The sequence below is a fragment of the Lactuca saligna genome, chromosome 5, assembly GCF_052625555.1.
Source record: "Lactuca saligna cultivar CGN05327 chromosome 5, ASM5262555v1, whole genome shotgun sequence".
In the NCBI taxonomy this organism is placed as follows: Eukaryota; Viridiplantae; Streptophyta; class Magnoliopsida; order Asterales; family Asteraceae; genus Lactuca; species Lactuca saligna.
The window spans coordinates 241,113,560-241,139,803 of record NC_136421.1 but is presented as its reverse complement, the minus strand read 5'-3'; the positions used below and the strand labels follow the sequence as shown (position 1 = coordinate 241,139,803).

The 26,244-nt window shown below is 35.4% G+C and overlaps 1 protein-coding gene across 2 annotated transcripts; it reads right to left on the bottom strand.

The window, feature by feature from the left end:
- Positions 1–527: 527 nt before the first annotated feature.
- LOC145047134 (transcriptional adapter ADA2-like) lies at positions 528–4,851 on the bottom strand. Of its 2 annotated transcripts, none has more exons than XM_078995375.1 (12): positions 4,534–4,851; positions 3,378–3,436; positions 3,008–3,186; positions 2,805–2,870; positions 2,590–2,715; positions 2,427–2,502; positions 2,251–2,311; positions 2,058–2,158; positions 1,743–1,953; positions 1,430–1,640; positions 1,008–1,352; positions 528–896 (listed from the first exon to the last, which is right to left on the bottom strand). In XM_078995375.1, exons 1-12 carry the CDS (start codon positions 4,584–4,586, stop codon positions 705–707), a joined length of 1,680 nt encoding a protein of 559 aa, XP_078851501.1. In that variant the 5' UTR covers positions 4,587–4,851; the 3' UTR covers positions 528–704. The 2 variants fall into 2 exon arrangements, with proteins under 2 accessions (XP_078851501.1, XP_078851500.1); XM_078995374.1 differs by having other exon boundaries at positions 1,743–1,965; positions 4,534–4,850.
- Between the last annotated feature and the right edge of the window lie 21,393 nt (positions 4,852–26,244).

Below are 26,244 nucleotides of genomic sequence, written 5' to 3'. Positions count from 1 at the left end.
CTATCTTCGTTTGATCCTTAAACTTCTTCGAGCACATTTCTTGTTGAATTTTATGATTTTTTGCACATGCACACTAAATTCAAAATAATATCAAATTTGAGCAACCCTTAACTAAAGTTGGTTGTTTTCTAAAGAATTAAAGGCTAATAAATAGCTGATGAATATATCATAAATATATTTTTTTAATAGCTGATGAATATATCATAAATATTTCTTACGGAACATAAATTGAGCTCACATATATTTATTGTGGTGAGGTATCTCAGAAAAAGCATTTCTGAGTTCGCGATATTTGTATCTATTTTTGTGAATAGCTCGAAATAAAATCATATTTGTTATCAATTAAATATAACAATTTTCAATTTTAAAAACACATTATTTTATATTTACATTTTTCAAATTATATACCCTAAGTTTGTATTCACTTCATAGTCCAATTTGGGACTGAACCGGTTCTTTTCCACAAACCGAAGCAATACCAAACCGGTTTAAACCAAATCGCCAAATGGTCAAAAAAAAAAAACAACTTTTTACCAACATCCTCTGTTGAAATTGTAGTATATGTTTCCATAAGAATACATATAATTCATATATCACAATCAATTACCTTAAAAAAGAATCAACTCATAAAACCATACAAAGGTTGTAGTAGTCCACACCCATAAATAACAGCCCGTGGGTCGACCCAATATGGGTCTCGGGTCTCACGGTTGACCAATTCCCTTCTTCAAAAGCATGTCATACACTCTATCAACCTTCGTGGGGTCCACATTAAACAAGCGATGCGCATCCGACTTTTGAGATATATGACCATTCAAAATCTCTATAGAAAGCTTCTCCAACATGCTCAAATAATGCACTGGAAGCACCCTAATCTCCGTGCACAACCGCTTTTCCTACACCAAAAAAAAAAGTCATTTTGTAACTTATAGTAAAAATGAAGGGCAAATAAGTAAAATACTAGTGTCGTTTTGTATAGATTAAGTTGAAAAGATAGAAGCTCTTACAGCTTCATTGAGTAAATCAGCGCCCAAATGACCGGTAACATCCCAATCGTCCAGGCTGGCGATGGCCAACCCTCCACCTGTCGAAGAAGAATCTTTTCCGCCATGTGGACTGCCATCAAGATCGCTTTTCAAATGATTTGCTCTTTGCAAGAATTTGCCACTAGGTCCAGGTTGGATATTATTATTATTGTTATTATTATTATTATTATTGATATTGTTAATATTGTTCATGTTATTATTATTATTATTGATTCTACGCGTGTTTTCTTCAGATTCTCTTTTTCTCTTTTGTTCGATGTATCTTTCAGCATCTGCAGACGTGCGACAACCAGCAGCTCTTGCTTCCTAAACACGTATTCCAAAATTAATATCAAAAAATAATAATAAGGATTAAATTAAGAAAAGAAAAAAAAAAAAGAAACCTGAAGATCCTCAATTCGTCTTCGAATGCGGTGTTCTTCAATAACAGTTTTAAGCAATTCTTGGTGTTCTTCTTTTGTATGAAAACGCATGAAGACTCTGTATCGACGACATATTTCTTTTTCTTCAGGGGAAAGACCCTGTTCAAAAGGATCAGCATAAAGTAAATTTCTTTCAAGAATGAAGTCTTTTCTTCGTTTCCTCTCATCTAGCCTGAAAAATGTTACCAAAAAAAATAAATCAGAAAAATGAGTATACATTCAAATTAAATCTCTACAAACCAGTTGAGAGTTTGTTTAATAAGTGATGGTTGACCTTTTTGAGTATATACGCAAGACACGAAGCTTAAGTTCACGTTCAGCATCAGTATCAGTTTCCTTAAATTCCATGTCAGCAAGTAATTGTTCAGCATCATTATCATACTCAACTTCAAATTCTTGTCTTTTAAAATTATAGCCAGTTAATTCAGTTATAGAAGGGCCTTCTTCTACTGATGTTCTTAGCTTTTTCTCTCCAAAGCTTCTGTCTGCGTGAGAATCTGGGAATTAAATTAATTATTATACAATAAGTTATGTCTCTTTATTCTTCAGCTACTTATAATTGTTACTAGTTTTCTTGTTCAAAATTCACCTTCTATTTTGATTCCATCACCAGCTTTGTCACTTTGGACAGTGCTTGATGCTCTCTTACCTGCCCCTGTTGATGGATTAACAGTGGTGGAACCTTCAACCCTGAGAAAATATTACCAAAAAAATATAATTTAATAAAACTGTTGAGAAGTATTTTTGAGAGATATAGAGAGGTTAAAAAGGTAAATTTCTACTTGATTCTTGTAGAGAATGGAGACTCTTCTTTCACCAAAAGTTCCCCTCCAGTTGGAAGTCCTGATGCAAGTTTTAAAAAATCAATCAATTTGAACATCTCCAAAATGAGTCAAAATTTCAAGAAACAAAATAATAATAATAAAATTATATACCAGGAAATAATAATAATAATAACCTTTTATGGCTTCACCATGGCCTCTGGCCATTGCAAGGAGTTCTTCTCTATTCTTTCCCATAACATGAGACATGTCCTAAAAAAAACATAAGATTCTGCTAATGTACTATAAAAATAATAATATAAGATAAAAAAAATGATTCTTTTTTTTTTTTATATATACCGGAAGAGGGAAACAAGGTGAATTCATGTATATGGTATTATAATGTTCAATACAATGTGATTTGCTTTTGGTTCCAACATGTTCAGCAACTTCATTCCAGTTTGCTAATCCATACATTTCTATCCCCTGTATAATAAAAATTTCATTAGAAAATCTGAAAACTTTAATAATATAAACAAAACAAAAAATCTGAAGGTGGGTATAGGAGAAAATACCTCAAGTAGCAAGATCTCCTCATCTGCATTCCAATCAGAACAGAAGAGAGGAAATGACAGATTATCCTGTGGAAAAGAAAAACTTTAAGACTTGAATAAATTCAGATGTGAAATTACTAAAATTGAATAGGTTATGAACCAAATCACAAAAAAAAAAAAAAAAAAAAAAAAAAAAAAAAAAGTAGTAACAAGAAATTACTAACCATAACTCTATATGGATGATTGCTTTTATGAGGATAAACCTCAGCTCCAACAGAAAAGCACTCAACACATAGATCAAAATCAGAGCAACAAGCACATTTTATACGAATCTTTCCTGAAATGTCCTTGTTGCAGTAGTTACAATGGTACAAGGCTTTTTTCCCTTCACTCATCCCTTGGCCTATTATCATACAATAAAACAAATTGAGTTTTTAAAAGTGGAAAAACACCATATATATATATATATATATATATATATATATATATATATATATATATATATATATATATATATATATATATATATATATATATATATATATATATATAAAACTATCACAGCATTCTTCATTCTTGTAATCAAATAGATACCTGAAGTTGCAGCCTCTAGATTCTCTAGATTTGAGGTGACCCTCTTTCTCTTTGATCGACTAAATAAAAATGAATCACAGTTACAAAGGATTCAATCAGAATACAATGCCAAAAATAAAGATTAATCGATAAAATGAACTTATGTTGCAATGAAATGAATTTATGTTCATATCAGACAAGACTATGGAGGCGATATATAACCTAACAGCCGCTCTAACCTTTGATCTTTAAGCCCCGAAAAAAAAAACCTACTTTATTAGTATATATAATGTGGAAATGAGAAATTACCATAAGAGTATGCACAGAAAAAATGAAAAGAAAATACAAATATGATGATGTTTTTCATATTTTTTCTACTCTAACATTCATTTATGCTATCTCATTCAAGGCTGCCTTTATGAATTTCCACTTACAGAAAGATGTTGAATTTGGATTCTATTGATTTGTATATGACATCATTCATTGAATGAAATTGTCAGCATATAACACTATATTATGACATTTTGTTAGCCTAAAGATTGGTTGTTCTAAAGGCATTTAATTCTATAAAACCATTCATTCAAACTACAAGTCTACAACTTAACTCAACTCATACCACGTAAGGGACAAAAGATGGATATAATTAAAATACAAGTAATAAGATGTGTTCATTTAAATTATGGCAGGCATTATAGAAAGACCCTCATAGAACAATACATACAATGGATAAGGTTCACTTTATCTCTTTATACAGCCCAGCTGAAGAGAAAGAGCTAGATTTGACTTCAGATGATAAGGGTTTAGAAATTGTGCTGACCACATTGATATTTATCAAAATGTACCATAAGTGATAATTGGTTTGTAATAAATTTGAAAAAGTATCGAGCTTGATATCAATTTAAAGCTGTATTCCTTTCCAAAATGATGGAAGATTATCCAAAATCTTAAAACGGAGGCATAACCACGGAGTCCAAATGGTCAAGCAGGCGAACTTAAAAGCTTTTGAAGTTGTATTATTGCACATGGTTTGGTCTCCGATTCATAATCGTAGCGAATTACCAATCAGATACTTCTGATTACATGAATGTAGCTAATCTAAGCCACTTAAATTAGAGAAAAAGTGAGTCCGAACAAAATTACCGAGTTAAACATATTTAAATTAAAAAATAACACATACCTCTGGCTAGAATCCTCCTCTGCAGAGTGATTGACTGCGCGTGAACGACCCATTCTTCTACAATTCTATGGAATAACTTCGACGACGAAACCCTAGAATTTCCAAATAAAGTGACACTAACTTTCTATACAAAATCGAGAACACTTTAGTTAATTTCGAAGGGAGAAGACCAAAACTTGTCTGTGTGTGTATAGACGAGCACGTTGTCGGAAAATCTAGAGCAAAACCCTCCTGGATCGATCACCGGAAACATAAAATATCGAAGTTCTTTTTGATTTTATAAGGGAACGAATCAGTTTAGTTTATTTACATTCTGACCCATTGTGTTTTTGTTACGTATAACTTTACACCAACCGGGAGATTATTATTAACGGGTAAATGTAACTATAGCCCAAAAACAAAGGTTTCTTTTATATATATTTGGTAGTAGTCGTCTTTAAATTTAGAATTTAGGGTATTGAATTTCATTTTCAACCGGTTAAATTTAAATTAAATAGCATTTTTACTTTTTGAATAATACCAAAAAAAGCTCTCTCTCTCTCTCTCTCTCTCTCTCTCTCTCTCTCTCTCTCTCTCTCTCTCTCTCTCTCTCTCTCTCTCTCTCTCTCTCTCTCTCTCTCTCTCTCTCTCTCTCTCTCTCTCTCTCTCTCTCTCAATATACATATACTCTTTCAACTTAAAAACCCTACCTACAAAATATGTGATCATATTTTCTTATTCAAGTGATTTATCGTCAATTTGATGTGGGTATTCAAAGTGGGTGTCTCCAAGTTATACATAAAGATGAAACTTTGAAGCGATCATTACCAATTTTGAACATCTGATTCTCAGAGCTTTGGGTTTCTAATTCGACTAGGTTTAATGGATCGATGATGATGAATTCTTGAAGTGAAAAGGTCTCGTAGGATCATGAGAAGTAGAAACTTAACCGTTGGTGCATCCATTTGATGTTGAAGTTCCTCGGATGAGATAAGAAGATTTTGTTAATAGGAGATCCACATGACGACTCAGTGATAGTGAAGGAAAGTAAATCGACTGATGCATCGTGCTCTATCGGAGAAGAAATTTGAGTCGTCGGAATGGTTGAAATCTCGAAAATGGAAGGACTCGTTGATCTAGCTTGGGAGTCCATACCCATTTCATTGATTCAATGTATAAGGTTAAGAAGTTGATACTCGTTCAATCGATTCTCTAGTTTGATCCCCAAAGACTCCTCCATAGCTACCACCGCGATTTGTTTTTCAAAGGTCCGATTTAACCCTGAACAATCACCGAACAATCACTTACAATGGCAGAGTCGATGAGATGGACTGCCAACAAAACCTAAAAAATCAAAACTTATAGCCATAAGTACACTTGTAGTTCCGATCTAGTCCTAATGAGGTTCCAATCTTAAGTTGTTTGAGGAAGAGGGTGTTTGGATTCTCTAAATGGGGAGCATCACAAAAGCTTGGTGGAAGAAGAAAATAATAATAATAATAATAATAATAATAATAATAATAATAATAATAATAATAATAATAAGATGGATGAGTATGTGAGCTGAATTTTAGTTTCGTTATCAAGGAAATCTGAAATTTCAATGCTGATGTAGGTGACACATTGAAACATCCTAAAATACGGTCCAAAATTTTCGTTTTAAATCATTAATAAAAACCATAAATATCAACCATTTCATTCATAACAAAAGTCGCTATATCAAATCAAAGTATCATCTCAAAACATGTTCTTTTTATCAGAGTAAACATCCCAAGCTAAATCTTATTGGTGTGTGCCATGCAGTTATGCCGAGCTCCTCCCTCCGCTACCGGAAGTACCTGAAACCAAAACTGAAAATTGTAAGCACAAAGATTAGTGAGTTCCCCAAGCTACCACATATCATACACATAATCACATAGTGCAAAAAATGGGCCTAGCCCGCTACATTGGGCCCCGCTCGGCATCGGATGAATCCGACATTAGACCCCGCCTGGCATCAAGCCCCGCTCGGTATACAAATTTGTTTCTACTAGGCCCGCCTGTCTTTGGGCCCCACCCGCTATACACATACAAAAAAATAACATATAATCATGCTAATACATAACAAACAATCATTATACTATAATTGCTAGTCTCAAGTCCCCGCCTGTCTTGGATCATGCCCCTACTCTACTACTAATGAGATATGGAACCCTATCCACACTCAGCTAGTGATGAGATACGGGCCCTCGCCCACATTCATCCCCTACCAGGCACATACAAGTATCATAAAGACAAAAAGTATAACTAAACATACACTACTGCCTCGGGTACCACCCGACATCGAACCGTAGCTCAGAAACATACATATAAACCTTCCTCGGGCCTCGCCCGACATCGGGTTGAAATCTAGAACATATAAACTGCATCGGGCTAACCCCGACATCGGATCTAAATCTGGTATACACTAACATACATAAACGGACCGACATTGGTGCCTTAGACTCATTCCTACTGGAGAAAACTCACCTCACAAGCTGACTGTAGAATCCTACGAATAACCCCTCGTTACTAGCCGGTAGATCCTCGAACTGCTGATCACTCAACTCCCCGAGATATCAATTACCAAAATGACACTTAGACCAAAATACCCTCCAAAAGTCAAACTAAGTCAACCCTGGTCAAATTCAAAGTCAACGGCCAACAGTCCAATTCAAAGCTCCGAGTTGACTCAACTCGCCGAGGTACTAAAACTCCGAACACTAAAATCGCAAACCAAATCGTCGAGTCAACCCCTAACTCAATGAGTTTCCTGGCTACTCCTGGTCTCAATTTATCAAATCTACTCGCCGATTTCTCGCATAAACATAAATGGTACAACTCGCTTCGACTCGTCTAGTCCCTCCGTGGACTCGCCGAGTCCTTCAGTTTGTTGGGTTATCTTAATGGATTAAGCCCCTACACTCCATATCTAAGTCCTAAATTTTGCCTACAAGTTGTAAATGACCTCTTAAGGGTAAGGTTTCCAACTTTACCCACCCTAAGTCCTTCTTAATGGGTTTAGACAAAACCCTAGCTCCTTAAGACATAAATCTATGTCCAAAAACCCTTATCACTCCAATGCAAAATAAGGAAACCAAGATCTAGGCTCTAATCATCCAATAACCACATAAAGTCCTGATCTTTACTTCCATGCATGGCTCTTTGGGACACAAAAGGCCATACTAGCCTCCTTAGGTTTTTTATGGGATTCTAATGGCATAAAGTTTGCACCTTTATGCCTTTGCAACACTTAATGACCCCAAATCTGATGATATCATGAACTTGGGACACCCATAACTCATGAATCCCACTTCTTGGACAAAAGCTCCATAAAAGGAACCATAAAGAGAACTAAGAATCTACAAGGCAAGTTAAGATCTTGATTACCAGAAAGTGATGAGATTAGAACGAACTCCCTGGATCTACAACCTTCTCCTTGATCCTTCAAGCTCCTTCTTCTTCCTCTAGTCTTCAAGAACACGTAAAGCACTCTAAGATGGCTCATACACTCTCACAAGGCCTTAGGGTTTCGTGAGGGTAAGCTCTGGATAGTGGGGGCTGGGAATGGAACAAAGAGGAAGAGAATAAGATGTTTAAATAGGGTACCAAGTCCCGAATTTAGGGTTTCCCAAACCTTGACCAACTCACTGAGTCGGTCACTTAACTCGCGACTCAGGACTGCTTCGACTCGTCAGGTTCTCCCATGGACTCGACGAGTTGACTTCATCATTTAGGGTTTTTCATTCCTTCATTGATCTTCTAGATTCCGTGTGTTACACACATGCACTTCAAATGTAGAGATGGCATAAGCAACCTGTTTTCAAAGGCGAAAGAGACCATTTAAATCGGTCAGCATCCACTTTGTGACCCTGTAAAGCAAAAAATTAAGTTTAGCGATCATTTAAACCAAAACAAATAAGTTGGTTGGGCTAGAGTGACATTTACACATACTAATAATATTAATTAAATTCTACTATGGGTAGGGATGACCAAAAAAAAGCCCAAATCGACGAGGAAACCTGAAACTCGAGCATTTTGGGTTGGACAACGGGTCGTTATCGGGCTTTTATCAGGTTTGGGACAGTGACCGCCTCGCCCCGAATATATATATATATATATATATATATATATATATATATATATATATATACACACACACACACACATACAAACAGAGAGAGAGAGAGAGAGAGAGAGAGAAAGAAAGAGAGAGAGAGAGAGGTTCAGGTATTCTAACTAAGTATTGTATTATTGTATGGATGATTATGGACCAATAAAAAATTAATAGAAAAAACAATAATTAAATAAATCAATATAGATAACTAGGTAATTAGAGAAATAACTTCCACAAATACTCCCTGTAATTTTGCTAGTTACGTTGATTTTAACCTAATTCCCCCCTTTTATATACGGCATACGACTGATCTGATCAATCTTCATCACCGGTGTAGGATCAATTGTAACACCCGACTCAGGTATTGGCTGGAAAGTTGACAATTTGGAGAGGTTCATGCATGGACTCGGCGAGCTGGAGGACCAACTCGTCGAGTAGAGTCAGGTATCGGGAACGCAGGAAGGAGGTGACTCGACGAGTCGGAAGGGTCAACTCGACGAGTCCGAGTTGTTTAAAGAAACCCCTAATTTTGGGGTCCCCCCTATATAAACATCATCATCCACCCCAATAGCCTCCCTTATCACCTCAGAAGAACGTTCACGGCCGCACACCTTCTTGTGAGTGAAGAAGAAGTATCAAGGGGAAAACCTTGAGATTTTGAACTATCAACATGTACAATAGAAACATATATTAGATATAAAGTAGAACCATAACCATTTACAAAAAAAATCTAGTAGTTACCTAATATAAAAGTTTATAAACTCATTGCTACTGCAATAGCATGACCCGATCATCACCCGCCTAAGACAACCGATGACTATATTACACTTCATATGCATTTTTATAAATATTTGTTACTTATTTGAAACTTATCATCTTATTGTATTCACTCGGCCCCACGAGTCTTGCCCTTCCTTTCCGGTTGTAACAAACCACCAACCTAATAAAAAAAAGTAAAAGATAAGCTAAAGGATAAAATAGTCATCTTACATGTGATAAATTAGTTAGATACTGAGGGAGGAAAAATGCAATTCTCTCAGCACCTTATCCAGACAATACTTTATAAGCTATCCAAAGTAATATTCCAGTCAATACACATTATTAGCTTCAAAATTCATCTCATTGTTAGAGCATCTTTGAGCATTAAAACATTCTTCTAACCAAGTAATAATTAAACGATTAATTTGATTCGGTTCATCATGCATATGAAAATATGTAATATGCTTGTTTTTCTCCCAAGTAATAATTAAAAAGATGCAACAGAGAAATAAACACAACAAATGATGTAAGAAAAAGGAAGTATCAACTTCTAATAGTTTTAAATGCATCCAAAGAAGCTCCAAAGTGAATTGAAATTAACATTTCTTCAAGACCAGGAAAAACCTGCACCATTGCTTAAGATATTAGAATAGCCAAACAACTTTAATGAAATTACATTGAAAAGGAATGATCTATGTTGTTTAATATTTTTTGAAGCATCACAGTAATCATCCTCATGACAAAATTACCTTTTGATAGCTCCAATAATTTCTTCCTAGGGGACCCTTTTTCTCAGCAATAATTCTCCAATACTTTCTTCTTGACATTTGTTATAGTGAAAAAGCAATCAATAAACCAAAACACAAATCAGATGTCTAAAATCTAATTATACTTATTGTAAAAAACACAAAATGAAGAAAATGAATTCATATTACATACATGATACTAATGATGATTAAGTGTTTCCAAATCAACATGGATCTCAATCAAAGTTTAATCGAAGCATCTAGATTTATATAAAAAAAGAGAATAGAGTAGCTATAAAGATTCTAATAAAAGATCATAACTTTATACACACATGTAAGTTAATTACAAGCGATTAATAAACCTTGTAACATTTCCATAGTTTGTTGCGTCCAAACAGAGAGCTTCTCCATCCTTTAGTATTTTTATATGAAATGAACGACACAAAACATATAAAACATAAACACAACAATACAACAAAAGAATCATATTGAAGAAATCGATCCCAAAAAAGAAATCGGAAGAGAAGAGCCACAATAAAAAAAGAAGAAGACAACGTACCAGAAAAGGAAAACAACCACATCAATCAGGAAAAATCGTATTCAACCTGCACATACAAACACCATCCAAAAACAAAAACAATAAACAAATATAATTCCAAAAAAACGAAAAGAAATAAGAAGAATCAAAACCTTAAAAGAAAGCAAAGGTTCATCTGAAACAATGGCAAAACGACATGCAGCGACAATGGAGAGGACGAAAGTTTGTCAAAAAAATCGTCAAACCGCAGTTGTGGCAATGCATCGAAATGATGCCCTAGGGTTCGTACGTCATCCCTCCACCGACTCTCTTCTTACTGATCATCTCCGATACCGCATTTGATAAGTCCACCATTTCCATGTCGGCCGCTAATTCGGTAGCCGTCTGGGAGGGTAGATGAGACTCGGTGGCAACGCGTACACCGTTAGGAAGAATGGCAAACAAACCCTAATCGAAAATTGATGCAAACTTAGAGAATCAATAAGGAAAACTTGATAAATTAAATTTACTTGTGTGGCAAGAACACCACTGACTTGAGCAGTGATGCCCTGAACGCCTCTCTAGAGAGAATACTCAAAGTAAATGCTTACGAAGATGATGGTAAGATGGTGAAGCCTACCAGACGTAGGTGACGATCGAGGTGGGAGAGGACGATGGCGGGTGGGGGGCTTCCTCGTTCTTCGACGTGATGAGCTGGGTTCCGCCTATGTCGGCGTCGGTGGCCACTGTCACAACAATCGCTCCATGTTGGGTAAATGATGGAGGTATCGACTGACTAAAGCATGGGTGGTGGATTTTTAATCAACGCAAAACGCCAGACTGAGAAAGGATCGAGAGGAAAAGAAAAATCAAGATAAAGCTGTAAACCCAGACGAAGAGTTGAGCGGAAGAAACTTCTGAATAAACTTGAGTGAAGATATTTGATAACGAGGCGGTGGGAAGGATCCGGAAGCGGATAAATCCAAACGATGATCATCAACACGTGTATAAAAGAATGTAAATATTTTCTTAAAGTGTCGGGTAAAAAAAACAAAACGGAAACAACTAAACGATAATAAGGGGACCATTTCTGCCAACTTCTTAGGAACTTTATTATTCAAAAAGATGATGATCTTTAATATATATATATATATATATATATATATATATATATATATATATATATATATATATATATATATATATATATATATATATATATATATATATTGGACAGCTGTATGATTATTATCGAAACTGGCTATTGTTTTTTTTTACAAACAAAAAACTTATATAAACTATATTTTCTCGTATTAAAAAAGGCTCATATTATTTTTTATAAATTTACTCGTATATAGATTTTAGTGGATTAGCATATGTGTATAAGCTTCTATACATAATAACAAAATGAAAAAACAAAGGAGAAAAAGGTAAACACAAACAAGATCAATGGAAGAAACCACGGAGTCAAAGCCAAACCTTCTTCTAAACTCCAAATAAGTCTTCCATTCTTTAATTAAATGTTTTAACTTTTAAATCATGTTCTCTAGTCCATTTTTTAAATTTACAAATGTGGTAGCAGGTGTATAAAAACTGTTATATATTATTTGAAATAGCTTTTACATATATGCATTAAATATGAACTTGGGCGTAAATATAAAAATTAGATTGGAATTTTAAACACTCGTTAACATTGTCGTTATTTAGATCATATATTTTTAAATCATTAATTACAACACCCTGCATAATATATCATATCTATGCTTTAATGTGTATGGCATAGTAATAATCAATGACTAAATGAATACATGTGTTGATAGGCACATTACCTTATCGCTGCTTGACCTAAATGAATACATGTGTGTTGTGTATATATGAATATACCACACACATTAAAACCATGAAATTAAGAGATATTAACTAAACTAACCATATTGTAAGTTAGTATTAAAGAAAATAACAATTATTATTTATTAATAACAATTATTATTTATTTATTTATTATTTTTTTGAAAAAAAACCAACAAGCTCGGATGGATCACCATTCCGAACACCATATATATATATATATATATATATATATATATATATATATATATATATATATATATATATATATATATATATATATATATATATATATATATATTGGATTTGATACTGAAATTCTGAATTTTTTGAAAAAAAAAACTCTGAAATTTCAAGATTAAGTCGAACTCCGATAAACAATCCCGGAATTTAAAAAAAAAATACTTAGTTTTATTTTTACTAAAATCTAACAAAAAGTTAAAAAAAAAAACATAGTGAATAGGAAATATAAATGACACATGAGCTTAAAAACATACATTTTTTTGGAACGACGTATATTTTTAGACAACTAGCAAGAAGCTAGCAAAGAAACATTACAAAACAGCGCAAGCATAGACTGGATTCTATAACCAACCAACTCAGTTTAAAGAATTTTTGTTACACTTATTGGAAATCCTTAAAGAAAAGTAGGAACCGATGGATTTTTGTTAGGTGCATTTGGTGGACCATGGTTGTTGTTGTTATTACCTCCATTTCCTCATTCATCTCCCATGGTAGGAGTAGGAATTGAGGTTTATGTGGGTGTAAAGTCTAGGATGCTTTGAGTGGGTGAGGGAGATGGAGTGGTGTCTCTAGGTGAGGGTAAGAGGGTTTCTGTTTCAGTTTCGGATGCACTTCAGAGGGGTATGTCCTCCCAAATATTGATAACCGGAAGGGTAGATGAGGAAGAAGTACTGAAATCCGGTTGACTTTTCTGAAGCTTGGCTTGTTTCTTGATCCTCTCAAGTGTATTCTCGATTTCCATGTCAATTGGCAATGGTGTACCTGTATGAAAAGATGTATGGAGTCCATGGCAACCTTATATGTACATATGCATGACATTATGTGATTATATGTTTCAGTGTTTTGGGAAAACTCACTAAGCATTTGCTTGCAGTTTTGTTGGATTGTTTCAAGTACTTCTAGCTCTAAGGACAAGGGCCCGACTTGATGGCATAATGTGCGCTCTCCAACATTTTCCTCACTAGTTATTGTGAACACTTTGATCTTTCTGAATAATATGTTGATGTATTGAATTTTGGAAACAACTTATGATGGGAATCTCTAATTAATAAACATGGATTGTTAATGTTTAAATGAAAATTTTTACTTGAAATTTTGGGTTGTTACTATAAAAGAGTGTTTCAGTGGAAGGCTATAAAACTTTATTGATGCTTCGATATAAATATAGTCACACGTGAGCCTTTTCACAGTTAGTTGAACAACCTGTAAAACAGTTATTCAACAACTGTAAGCCGAGGCTTAGTGAATTTCCTCAAAATATTTCATACCACAACATATATACAATGCATACACATAATGACCTTCAAAATATAGTTGGTCTACCCCTAGGCCTTCAGCATATAGTCCCCCCCCCACCCCCCACCCCCTAATGTTTCCTACAACATATTGTTGGTCCTCACCTTGGACTTTAGCATAAAGCTAGTCTACCCAAGTCTGTTGGCCTTGAGCACGAAGCTAGTCTGCCCTCAACTCCCACGTAATAGATTAACCCATATAGAAAGGAATATTCCTACATTAAAGGCAACCATGTAGCCTAATTGTTTAGTTGTATACTATAGAAAACTATATCCTAACATATAGTGGATACATATTGGAGTATACAATATAGTGAAATAAACTCACGTGGATAGTTTCTCAAGGGTTAAACAGATAACCAAACAATTCGGCTGACGTACAACACTCCAATGATGATTAACCTATATTACTATAATAATATAATTTATTAGTCCCTATAGGAATCTAGTAATGAAAGGCTAGATCCTATCACTAATCCCAAGGAATAATGATAGTTTTATCAAATAAGGATCAGCCAGGCAAGACGGTTGGGCAACATGATCATTTCAGCGTATAGCTTTTTCAAAATCCAACAACCAAGCCAATGTAACCATTCTAGACACCTCTCCTATAAGTAGATCGATCAGTATTTTGACTTGGAACTACTTATAAATCTTATTTATTACTCTATAATAACGAATTATGGTTATAAATATAAGTCACACTGAAATTGAGAGAGTGTAGCTTAACTTACATAGGTTTTAGTGAATACCGGGAAAAATATGCGGACAAATACCCGACCCGAACACTTCTTTTTGTCGGTCTCTTTGATATTCTAGAGCCCCACTAAAATTTTCTAAAAGTATGGAAAAGTTGGACCTCAAAGGAACATAGAGATTGTAGAGAAATATATATATATATATATATATATATATATATATATATATATATATATATATATATATATATATATATATATATATAGGATTTTAGGATGATAATGAGTGATTTTCAGAAGGGTATTTATAGGGGAGATGGAGGCGCACCGCACAAGGCCAAGAGGTGTGCCACTCACTTGGTCCTTGCTGGCTCCCCTCCCCTTTTTCGACATGTTGTGACCAGGTTTTCCTACCTCTCCTTATTCTATAAGGTGACACGTGTCACACTCTTATGGTTCCACGTGACGTGGCGCACTCCAGGTGCCACGTGACGTGGTGCACTGCAATGTTGCCACATCATCAACGCAAGCCGTTTCTCGTAGATCTTCGGACAGCTATAACTTTCGCATACAAGTTCAATCTCGTAATCCTCTTAATTAGAGCTACAACTTTTATTAAGGCATTAATATCTAATTCTCTTTTTATCAAAAATTTATATTTTCATTGGCTTAGAATGCTAAGGTTGCTGCGGAAATCATAACTTCCTCTCATGAATTCAGATTTGGGTGTTCTAAATATTTACACCCTTGGTTTTAAGACTACTATGAGTTTCATTTAGATTGCTCAGGCTAATAAGCCACCCATCTAAAACTCACTTTTTACGATACGTTGAGTTGTGTCAGTTTTATCGTGAAACTTCGAAAAAGCATAACTTTTTCATACAAAGTCGGATTTAGGCATTCTATATATCTATGGAAATCGTATTGATGTTTCCTACATATCTATGATGATTATTTTGGATCAAGAGTAATATATTTTTATTTTTTATTTTATAATAATTACAATCTATGGCTATAGTAAAAATGGGGTGTTACAACTCTCCCCCACTTACAAGGATTTCGTCCCCGAAGTATAATTAAATAACTTTGGATAGTGGCTCTTGATCTCTTCTTCTAGATCTGATCAAGTCCATTACAATCCTTTTCGATGTTGCCACTGAACCTTCACTAGACCGATCACCTTGTTGTGCAAGGTCTTTGTCTTCTTATCCAAAATTTCCACAAACTTCTCTTCATAGTTTAGACACTTGTCTATGTGAATGTCTCCTAAAGGTATGATTGCAGATTCATCCATAAATGAACATCCTTAATTGGGAGATGTGAAAAATATTATGGATTTGACTATGGTCTTCTGGCAAATTCAGACGATAAGAGACCATAACTATCGATTTAGTTCAGAACACTCAATACTTTATGGGAATGTGTGCCAAAGACGTGGTTATTGAGAATTAAGAGGATAATCATAAAAGAAATTACTATTAGGACAATCATGAGAAAATGTTTAGAATCAAAACTTTAATGATAACCATAAAATTCATTTATTGCTGAGAATTTCAGGTCAGATTTTAAGATGGAATTTCATAAGATACTTTTGAAAGAAATGAAACTCATAATTTGTACATGATATAGATTTGGAGATGACATAATCTCTAAACGAATATCAGAAGTAGCAATGCATGAAGAACTTAGAGAACAAGTTTTTGGAAAAGGATTTGAAATTCCGAGAACTGAAGGAACGAAGCTCGGATAGAGATAAGTAACAAAATAACATTACCATATCGGATTTGAATTCCAAGGTGTACTTTAGAGAAAAAGATTCTGAGGAAAAACATTCAAGGCATCTCATGTGATTATACCAGACAAAACATCAAGTAACGCAGTAACCTGTGAATCTCAAGACTAGAAGAAAAAGGTTAGACAAAAAGACATATAATGATCTTTTTTTTTTCGAGAAGAAACTATTCCAAAAAAGAAAAAGTTTTAATTCGGAATTATTTGACTTTCTAATGTTTCCATTAGAGAGTATAGACTTCTTGGAAGAATTGAGGATCAGGAATAATCATTCCCGTTTTGTTTAGAAATCCATTAAAATTGGTTTCGTCTAATGCCTTAGTAAATATATCAACAATTTTGTCGTCATATGGAATAAAAATGAGCTCAATGTTACCTTTTAGAACTTGATTTTTAATAAAGTGCTACCGAATATCAATGTGCTTGGTCATGGAGTGTTGACTTGAATTGTGATTGATCATAATTTCACTTTGAGAGTCACAATAGATAGGAATTTGTTGAAATCTCTAAACATAGTCCAGAAGCTGAGATTTCATCCATAGAACTTGTGAGATGCAACTTGCGGTAGCGATGTATTCTTCTTTGGCTGTTGAAAGAGCAATGCAATTCTGTTTCTTATATTACCAACTAACCAATCTTCCACATTGGGAATTTACAACCACCAGATGTACTTTTTCTATCAAGTTGAAGTCCTCCATATTTTGAGCCGGAATAGGCTTGAAGAAGGAAACTATCATTTGTAGGATACTAAATTCTAAGGTTCTCTATTCCTTTGAGATATCAGAAAATTTTCTTAACCACCAAAAAGATGAGACATCTTTGGATTAACCTGGAATCTAACACACATACACCTTGAGAACATGATGTCGGTACAACTTGCAGTGAGGTAGATTAGCTATCCAATCATTCCCTTATACTTCTTCTCATCTACAGCAACACCGAATGGGTCTGAGAAGATTTTATGACTGAAACCCAATAAAACTTTTGTATAGGCACAAGTGTCCATAGAGTATTTATTTAGGATTTCGGAAATGTATTTTTCTTGATGAATAAAGATTCCTCTATTGGTCTGTTTAACTTGCAAACCGAGGAAGAGACTTAATTTACGATTCAAACTCATTAGGTATTGACTAACCATCAGTTTTGCAAAGTCTGCAACCATCGTTGGATCAGTTGACCCAAAAATGATATTGCCGACATATATTTGAAATAGCATAAGATGTTTCCCATTTATTCTTCGAAATAAGGTGGATCGATAACTCCTCTTTCAAAATTGGAACATTTCAGAAAATCACTGAGAGTCTCGTACTAGGCGCGAGGAGCTTGCTTGAGGCCATATACAGCTTTTTGAAATTTTAGCAGTAGTTCGGATATGAAAGATTTAAAAACCCAGGAAGCTGTTGAAGATATACTTCTCTATTGAGTTCGCCATTGAGAAAAAGAACTCTTGACATCCATTTGGTAAACTTTAAATCCTTTTTGAGTAGCATAAGCAAGAAAGATTCAAATAGCTTCAACACGGGCAACATGAGAAAAGGTCTTGTCGTAGTCAAGTTCTTCGATCTGAGTAAATCCTTTAGCCACCAATATTGCTTTATTTCGAATTATAACTCAAACATCATCAAGTTTGTTTCGGTATACCCATATCGATTCTCATACCTCAATAACAAGATTCTAAGGAGGATGGACAAGAGTCTACACTTAATTTCTGTCAAATTTTGGTAACTCTTCTTGAATGGCTTTAATCCTATCAGAATTTTCTAACACTTCTTTGATGGATTTGGGTTCAACCATTAATATGAATGCCAAGAAGTGACTCATTTTTAATGTTGGTAGAAGAGCGAGTTTGAACTCCAGCATTGAGATTTCCAATGACATGATTCGGAGGATGATCCTTTATTCATATATGCAATCTCAGAAGTTATTGAGTGACAGATGATCCGATGTCAACAATGGGGTTGTGTTGCTCCCTCTCTTAACAATTTGAATTTGAGGATGATGCTCCCCCTGAACTTATGAATCGGATATGACAGCATCGTCATCTTTCAGAAAGTCAAAGAAGTTGATATCGTCTTCATTTTTCAAATTCAATGAATTGATCTGCTGCATCTTGAAATTCATCAACATTTGATTCGAGGGTTGGATGACTATTCTACCCTTCAGCCTGAGAAGGTTGAAATGCATCAGAATCAAATAGAGGAAATGTTGGGGTTGGACCAGAAACATTTTGAGAAATGAGAGCGGCGGATGAGGATGGTCTTGATTAAGATTCTTAACCAGGAGCAATTTTTATTGGTCCGAACAATATTTTGAAGTCAACTTCATAGATAATTTTATGAATTGGAGACACAGGAGGTGGAGCATCAGACTCCATGATATGTGTTGTGACATGAGTAGGCTCTGAGTTCCGAAAAAAATTATCGTCAAAAGTAATATCAAAGATTTCTTTAATTAAACGAGTCCTACATTTCAAAATTTTGTAAACTTTAGACTAGGCTATGTGTCCCAGAAAGATGGATTCATTGGATTTTGGTTGAAACTTGGTGAGTTGATCACGGTTGTTTTTTATAAAGCATCTACATCCAAAAATGTGTAAGAATGAGATACTCGGATTTTAACCATCCATTGCTTCATATGGTGTCATGTTGAGACGACAATTGATGATGCTTCTATTTTGATTAAAGCAAGTTGTAGAAATGACTTCGTCCCAAAGATAAAGATAAAGGTTTGCAAAGTTCAACATCGACCGAATGGCTTCAACAAGAGCTTAATTTCTTCTTTCAAAAACACCTTTTTCTTGAGCAGTGTAGGGAGCAGAGAAATTGTGTTCAATGCCTTTGTCGATAAGGAACTTCTCAATTGTGGCCTTTGTGAATTTTGAGCCATTGTCACTTCGGATTCTTCGAACGGGAAGTTTAACCAGAACTTCAATTCCTTTCATGAATTTTATGACTTCGGAAGCAGATTCTGAATTTAGCCTTAGGAAGAAGACCAATGTAAACTAGTGTAGTCATCAACAATTACAAGAATATATTTTTTGTAATGCACATTTTCTACAACATATGGTCCACAAAGATCTATATGAAGAAGGTCAAGTGGTTCCGAAATAGATTTTTCAATTATCACAGAATGACCTGTCTTTGATTCCTTCCCATATTCACATGCAGTGCAGAGATGATCGTTTTCTAATATGAGAAGAGGCAATCCTCGGACCAATTCACCAGACACTAGATCATTCACGTATCAAAAGTTAAGATGTGTAAGCCTCCGATTCCATAGCCAATTGACATCAGGAACATATTTTGAGAGAATACACAGTTGAGGTTTTCCAAAGATCATGTTGATGTCCAATGGATATATATTTTTAATGCGACTAGACTTGATGAGACATTCTTTTCGGTCATCTGTTATAACGTGGCTATGCCTCTTGCATAATTCAATTCTCCTATTTGCATTAGTATCTTGAGCCACACTAATCATATTATGCTTGAGATTTGATACATAAGACACATTTGAGATAGAGAAATGGTCATTGGCAATGATAGCATAACCTTGAATTTGAGAGTTTGAATTATTTCCAGAAGTAAAGTAACCATCATTTGGAGCAAGTTTGAGATCACACAAAAAATCTTTCTTCCCAGTCATGTGCATGGAATAAGCACTATCAATATACCATATTATTGTTGGATAAGGTGTCTAAGTCCATAACTTATTTGGTATATACTTGACCCGACCGGCATGGTCCATTTGGGTTGCATCTCATCCAAACTATTATGGATAATTTTGTGAGAGTTATACACATATGTTTATTAATATATTATGAGTTATAATATATTAATATGAAGTTACGTTATTTAATTAGTTTTAGTCTTAAATTAATTATGAATTAATTTAGAGATTAAAAGGAAGACTAATTAGATTATGGGCTATTTGTTTTATATAGTGTGGGCTAATACTCATTTGTTAATGGGCTAGGCTTATGTGGAAGTCCATGGATGATCCATGGAGCTTTTAACCCATGGATCCTTGGAAAGGAAAAGACATGGGTTATTAGGGTTTCACCCTAACCATGCACACTATATAAGCATGCTTATGGAGCATGAAATGGAGCCTAAGAGAAAACTAGTGAACTAGTGTGTGTGTGTGTGTGCATGTGTGTGGCCGATTTTATACAAGGGTGTATACTCTCTCAAAGTTTTCCAAGAGTTTGTGGTGTTTGTGATTCCATTTGAGGCATTCACACTATTGGTGCTTGGCCCTCAAACTCCTTAGAACCAAACTCACCAAAAGGTATGTAATCTCTTCTAACTCTTTTATGTTGAAATGTTCCCCATGCCATGTTAGATAGGTTATAAACCTTGGAAAATTATTATTTTGCATGTATTTAGACAAACATAGATCCAAGGTTTATTAGGGTTGCATGCACACTTAGGAAGTGTTAGATTGCTCAAAACCCAACAATTATATCTTGTTCCAAAGCACAAAAAGCCTGCAAAATCAATGAGTTTGGAATTTTTAAGCTCCGAATTAGATTTAGGGACTTTATCAAGGGCTTTGGACTTGGTTTGAGATTTCTGAACAACTTCTATCTCAGAATGCTTTTTTCGAGATTATTTTGGTAAGATTCAAAATGTCAGAGTCGTTTGAATTATCCAAAAGTCATATTCGACCATTGGTTGTTTGGGCATAACTTTCTCCAGAAGAACATTTGTCTGAGATGTTGCTTGAAGAACTGTGTTGAAATGTGTTTCGGTTGAGTTTTCAGACTTTTTCACTTATTCAAACTTTTATTTTGAACCTAGAGAAGGTTTTTGAACACCATTGTTACGGGCATCTTTTCCTTTGTTCACCGCATTCGTAGGCACATTTGAGTTAAAAAATTGTTTTGGTTTAAAAATAGTGCCATCCGAGGTAACAATAAGCACAGAAGAAGATACTGTTCGAGGAGAGTAAGTTTTCTTAGATGACGTCTCAACACTAACATTTTTCACACAACTATTGATGGATTTTTTACGAACATCCAAACTAACAAGAATAGATGGCCTCTTAGGAATCTTAACAGGCATAAAGGTATTGTGATTCCTAGTAGCTGGATTGACCATTGAGGCACTTTCTTCTTGGATCTCTCAAGATACCTAGAGCATTTCCTAGACCTGGTTTCTTTTTCAAGAGCTTTATTGGCTTCGGTATTCAGATGAACAATGGCTTTCTTGTTTAACCATGGTTTCTTTTGAGAGTCAGATGATGAATTGGATTTTTTTCCCAACTGATGGATTGTTGAAAGGAGTCTTCTTTGGCACTAGAGTTGATTTTAAGACTACCTTAGAGTTGGAGACGTAGGAATCGGACAAGGAGTCATTATCAGTCTTAAGTTCTACATAACTATCAATGGAATCACAAAAGGAGTTTAACGGGTCATATTCATGTCCATTTGTCTCAAGAATGATTTCCTCGATAAAACAATTGTTTGGAGGACTGAATTTTCAAGCACAAACTCCAGTACTACCTATGTTATGTAAAGACTCCGAAGACGGATTCAGGTGCAGGGATATCAGAGGTAGAAGTTGTGTGGAATTAGGACATTTAATAGTGATTGGTTTGAACTCAAGAATCAGGTATTGATATTTGTCAGAGGTCTCACAAAGGGACGACAATGGTGAGACAGGGGTATCCGAATAAGCATGTTTCGAAATATCTCCCTTGAACGTGAGGTTTTGAAGTTCCTTACGGGTACGAGCAACTGGCTTTGGAAACTCACTTTCGAGACCAGGTGCTTTGGACCAGGGATGAAGGAAATTGTGAGTCATTCTATCTTTAACTTCAAAAACATCAATTAAATTATTCAAAGCATCAATTTTGACATTAATATGTTTATTATCAGTAACCAAGATGCCTCACTAATAGTAATTTCACATTTTTCATTCAAAATGATACATTAATCCTTAGCCATTACAAGTTCTTTCTTTAATGATTTAATCTTAAGCTTGCGATCTTCAAAACACAGTCTAAGTCTCATCCATTCACTATCCAACTTTTCACTAACTTCTATGGTAGATTAATAAGATTTATATATAACCGTCATATCTGATTGAATTTGAGTTAAATAAGGTTCACTAACAGGTAAGTTAAAATTATTATCAGTAATCACGGATTTTACCTGTTGGGCGATGCTTCAGCCAAGTGGATCATGTGACATCCCCAAAATCACGGCCAGAAAAGACCGATTTCATTTATGCTTTTTTAAAATAATTTTAGAGTAAATCCTTTTGATTTAAAAGTGTTGCGGAATTTGTTCCCAAAACAAAACATGATAAAATAATATTTATCAAAGCATTTCATCAAGAGATGCATTTTCATTATATAATCAAAACTCGGGATGTCATGTTCCGATACAAACCATAAAGCATAGACGATAACATTACAAGTCATTCAACAAATATATACATACACAGACTTGTAAACAAAACAACTCGATGATTCATCCATCTTACACCCTTGCGCCACTTCCTGTAATACAAATAAAACTGAGTGGGTCAGACTTGGGAGCCTGGTGAGCATATAGGGTTTTCAACCCACAATAAATAAATAATATTTAATTTCACCAACCAATCACTATCCCGATTATCCATTCCCGTTATCCTCACTTTACGTCCCTAAAACAACATCTATCTCAAGGGACCTAATCTAGGAGTTTCATCGGGACGGACATTACTGCTAAGGGGTTTCCTCAACAATAGATATCCTAAAGGCAACCATGAGGGGGATAGAGTACACCGGTGAACACATCGTTCACAACACCTACAAGTTATGAACCTGCTAGTGTTCCACAAGACTGTCTAGAAGGAATTTGTGATCGTTATCCATACTCCGCTGAATAACTAGGTCAACAACAACAACATCGAGGCCTCTCATCTGTTTATTACACACCAACTATCTACCCATGTTCTACCCAACATATTAGTAGATAAAAACATACATTTTTATACATAGTTTAAAACCTGTATATCATTTTCATTCAATACATATTCCACATAATAGACGAGGCACTCCCACATAACACGTATTTCCTAGAAAATAAATCAGATCTATGAGATAGAAGAGAATGAATTTACATTCACACATATAACAACAAAATTATACACATAACACATATTTCGTATAAAATACTTCATAATTATGCGTTAGAAGAAAGTAACTACACACTCACTTGATTAGAAGATGATTGGACATCACTACAACTTGTAGAAGTAGTATTCTTCGGCAGATCTGGAAGATCTCTACAAAAATCGAACTTCTCTCGGGCAGAGCTTCGGCTCGGGAATCGCACTTCTCGGGATCTTCGGGCTTCGGGACTTGCTTCGGGGCTCGGGAATATTACCGGGGCTTCGGGGTACTTCTGGCATGCAAATCAAGGTAAAATAGGAGAGAGAAGAGAGAAAAAGAGCAAATGAGTCTGCTGCCCTCGCATCCTATTTATAGGAGGCTGAGCCTCGTACGTACGATGGGCGTACGCCTGTACGCGGGGCGTACGCGTCCGAAATCGTCATGGCGTTCGTCATCCGAAGAACTCGAGTGCGAGGGATGTCACGCTTCACTGTACGCTGGGCATACCTCGGATAAGCTCGGTGACTCCCCTTCGGATAAGGCCGAATTTCATAATTAAATTTAAATATTAATTATTTAGTAAACTTCGAAAATTCATATCTTCTTCATACGAACTCCGTTTTCGACGTTCTTTATATCCACGCGTAGGTGAGACTACGCTCTACAACTTTCGTTTAGACTCCGTCGGCTAATTTTGAATTTATTTTTTATTAATTATTCCGTTATAAATTCATAACTTCTTCATCCGACGTCCGTTTTCGCCTATCTTTTTATCGTTTTACTCCTATTAACGAGACCTTCGATTCTCATTTAGATTGTTTTGGCTAAAAACCGCTCGATCTCAAATCGAGTATTCGGGCTGCATACCGCTAAGTCGAAACTTCAATAAATCATAACTTCCTCATACGAAGTCAGATTTGGGCGTTCTATATATATTCAGAAACCTCGTTTCAACTACTACAACATTATCCAAAGATAACGAGTTTATTTTACACTTAAATTTTGACGCTTATTTTTATTATGAATTAATCAAACCACATAATTAAGCAATTAAGCACAAAACACATAATACTCAAATAATACACTTCTATTATTTCAAAACAGGTTACAAAGGTTAACCTAGACTATTATATCAACATAAATGACAGGCCTAGAAACACAGGCGTTACAATTCTCTCCACTTTAGAATGATTCCGTCCCCGGAATCACACATCAACAAACAAATGCGGTAGCAACCCATCATGTCACTCTCCGTCTCCCAGTTGAGATTCGGCCTATTCATGTGTTTCCATCGGGCAAGCACTAACTCGACCATCTTGTGTCGCAACTTCTTAGTCTTTCAGTCAATAATTGCCTCTGGTTCTTCAATCAACCTTTTGTTCTCATCGATTCTCAACTCCGAAAGTGGAATCATGTCGGGAACTTCTCCCGTGAACTTCCCCAAATAACACACATGAAAAGTGTTATGAATTCCATTCAGTTCTTCTGGTAGTTCGAGCTTGTAAGCTTGGTTCCCAATCCTCTGAAGAACTTTAAACGGTCCAATAAACCTTGGACTCAATTTTCCCCTTTTACCAAATCTTATAAGTCCCTTCCATGGCGAGACTTTAAGCAAAACTGAATCCCCAACTTCAAAAGTCATCGGTCTTCGCTTTTTGTCATCATAGCTCTTTTGACGATCCTGAGCTGCTAACATTCTTTCCCTAATTATTTTCAACTTTTCAGCAGTTTGATGAACCATCTTCGGTCCCATAAACTGCTTTTCCCCAGCGTCAAGCCAACAAGACAGTGTACGACACTTCTGTCCATACAAAGCTTGGTAAGGTACCATCCTAATGCTCGAGTGGAAACTATTATTGTAGGAAAATTATACCAAAGGTAAATGTTCATCCCAGTTACCTAGGAATTCCAGAGTACATGCTCTCAGCATATCTTCAAGCGTTTGTATCGTTCGTTCGCTCTGGCCATCAGTCTGCGGATGGTAACCTGTACTTAAACACAACTTGGTACCCAATTCCTCTTGTAGACTTTTCCAAAACCTCGAGATGAAACGACTATCACGATCCGATACAATCGTTAACGAAACACCGTGAAGCCTCACAATTTCCTTCACGTAAGAATTTGCAAGCTTCTCCATAGACTATTTCTCCTTGGCTGCTATGAAATGCACAGTCTTAGTGAATCGATCAACGACCACCCAAATCATGTCGTGACCATATTTTGTTATGGGCAATTTAGTGACAAAATCCATAGCAATGTCTTCCCACTTACCCATAGGCACAACCAATGGTTCTAAACTCCCGTACGGTTTCTGATGTTGTGTCTTTACTCTGGCACAAGTCACACACTCAGCCACATACTTTGCAACATCAAGCTTCATTGTCGGCCACCAGTAGTAGGGTTTCAGGTCCCTATACATTTTAGTGCTACCGGAATGAATCGAATACATGGTTTTGTGAGCTTCTTCCATAAGAAGATCTCTGACTCCTCCTGTCGTAGGTATCCAAATCCGATCTTTTCAGTCCATGATTGTTTATACCGAACACCAACGTTTTGCCCAAACGTTCCTCCTTTCGGTCATTCTTCTCAGAAGCTT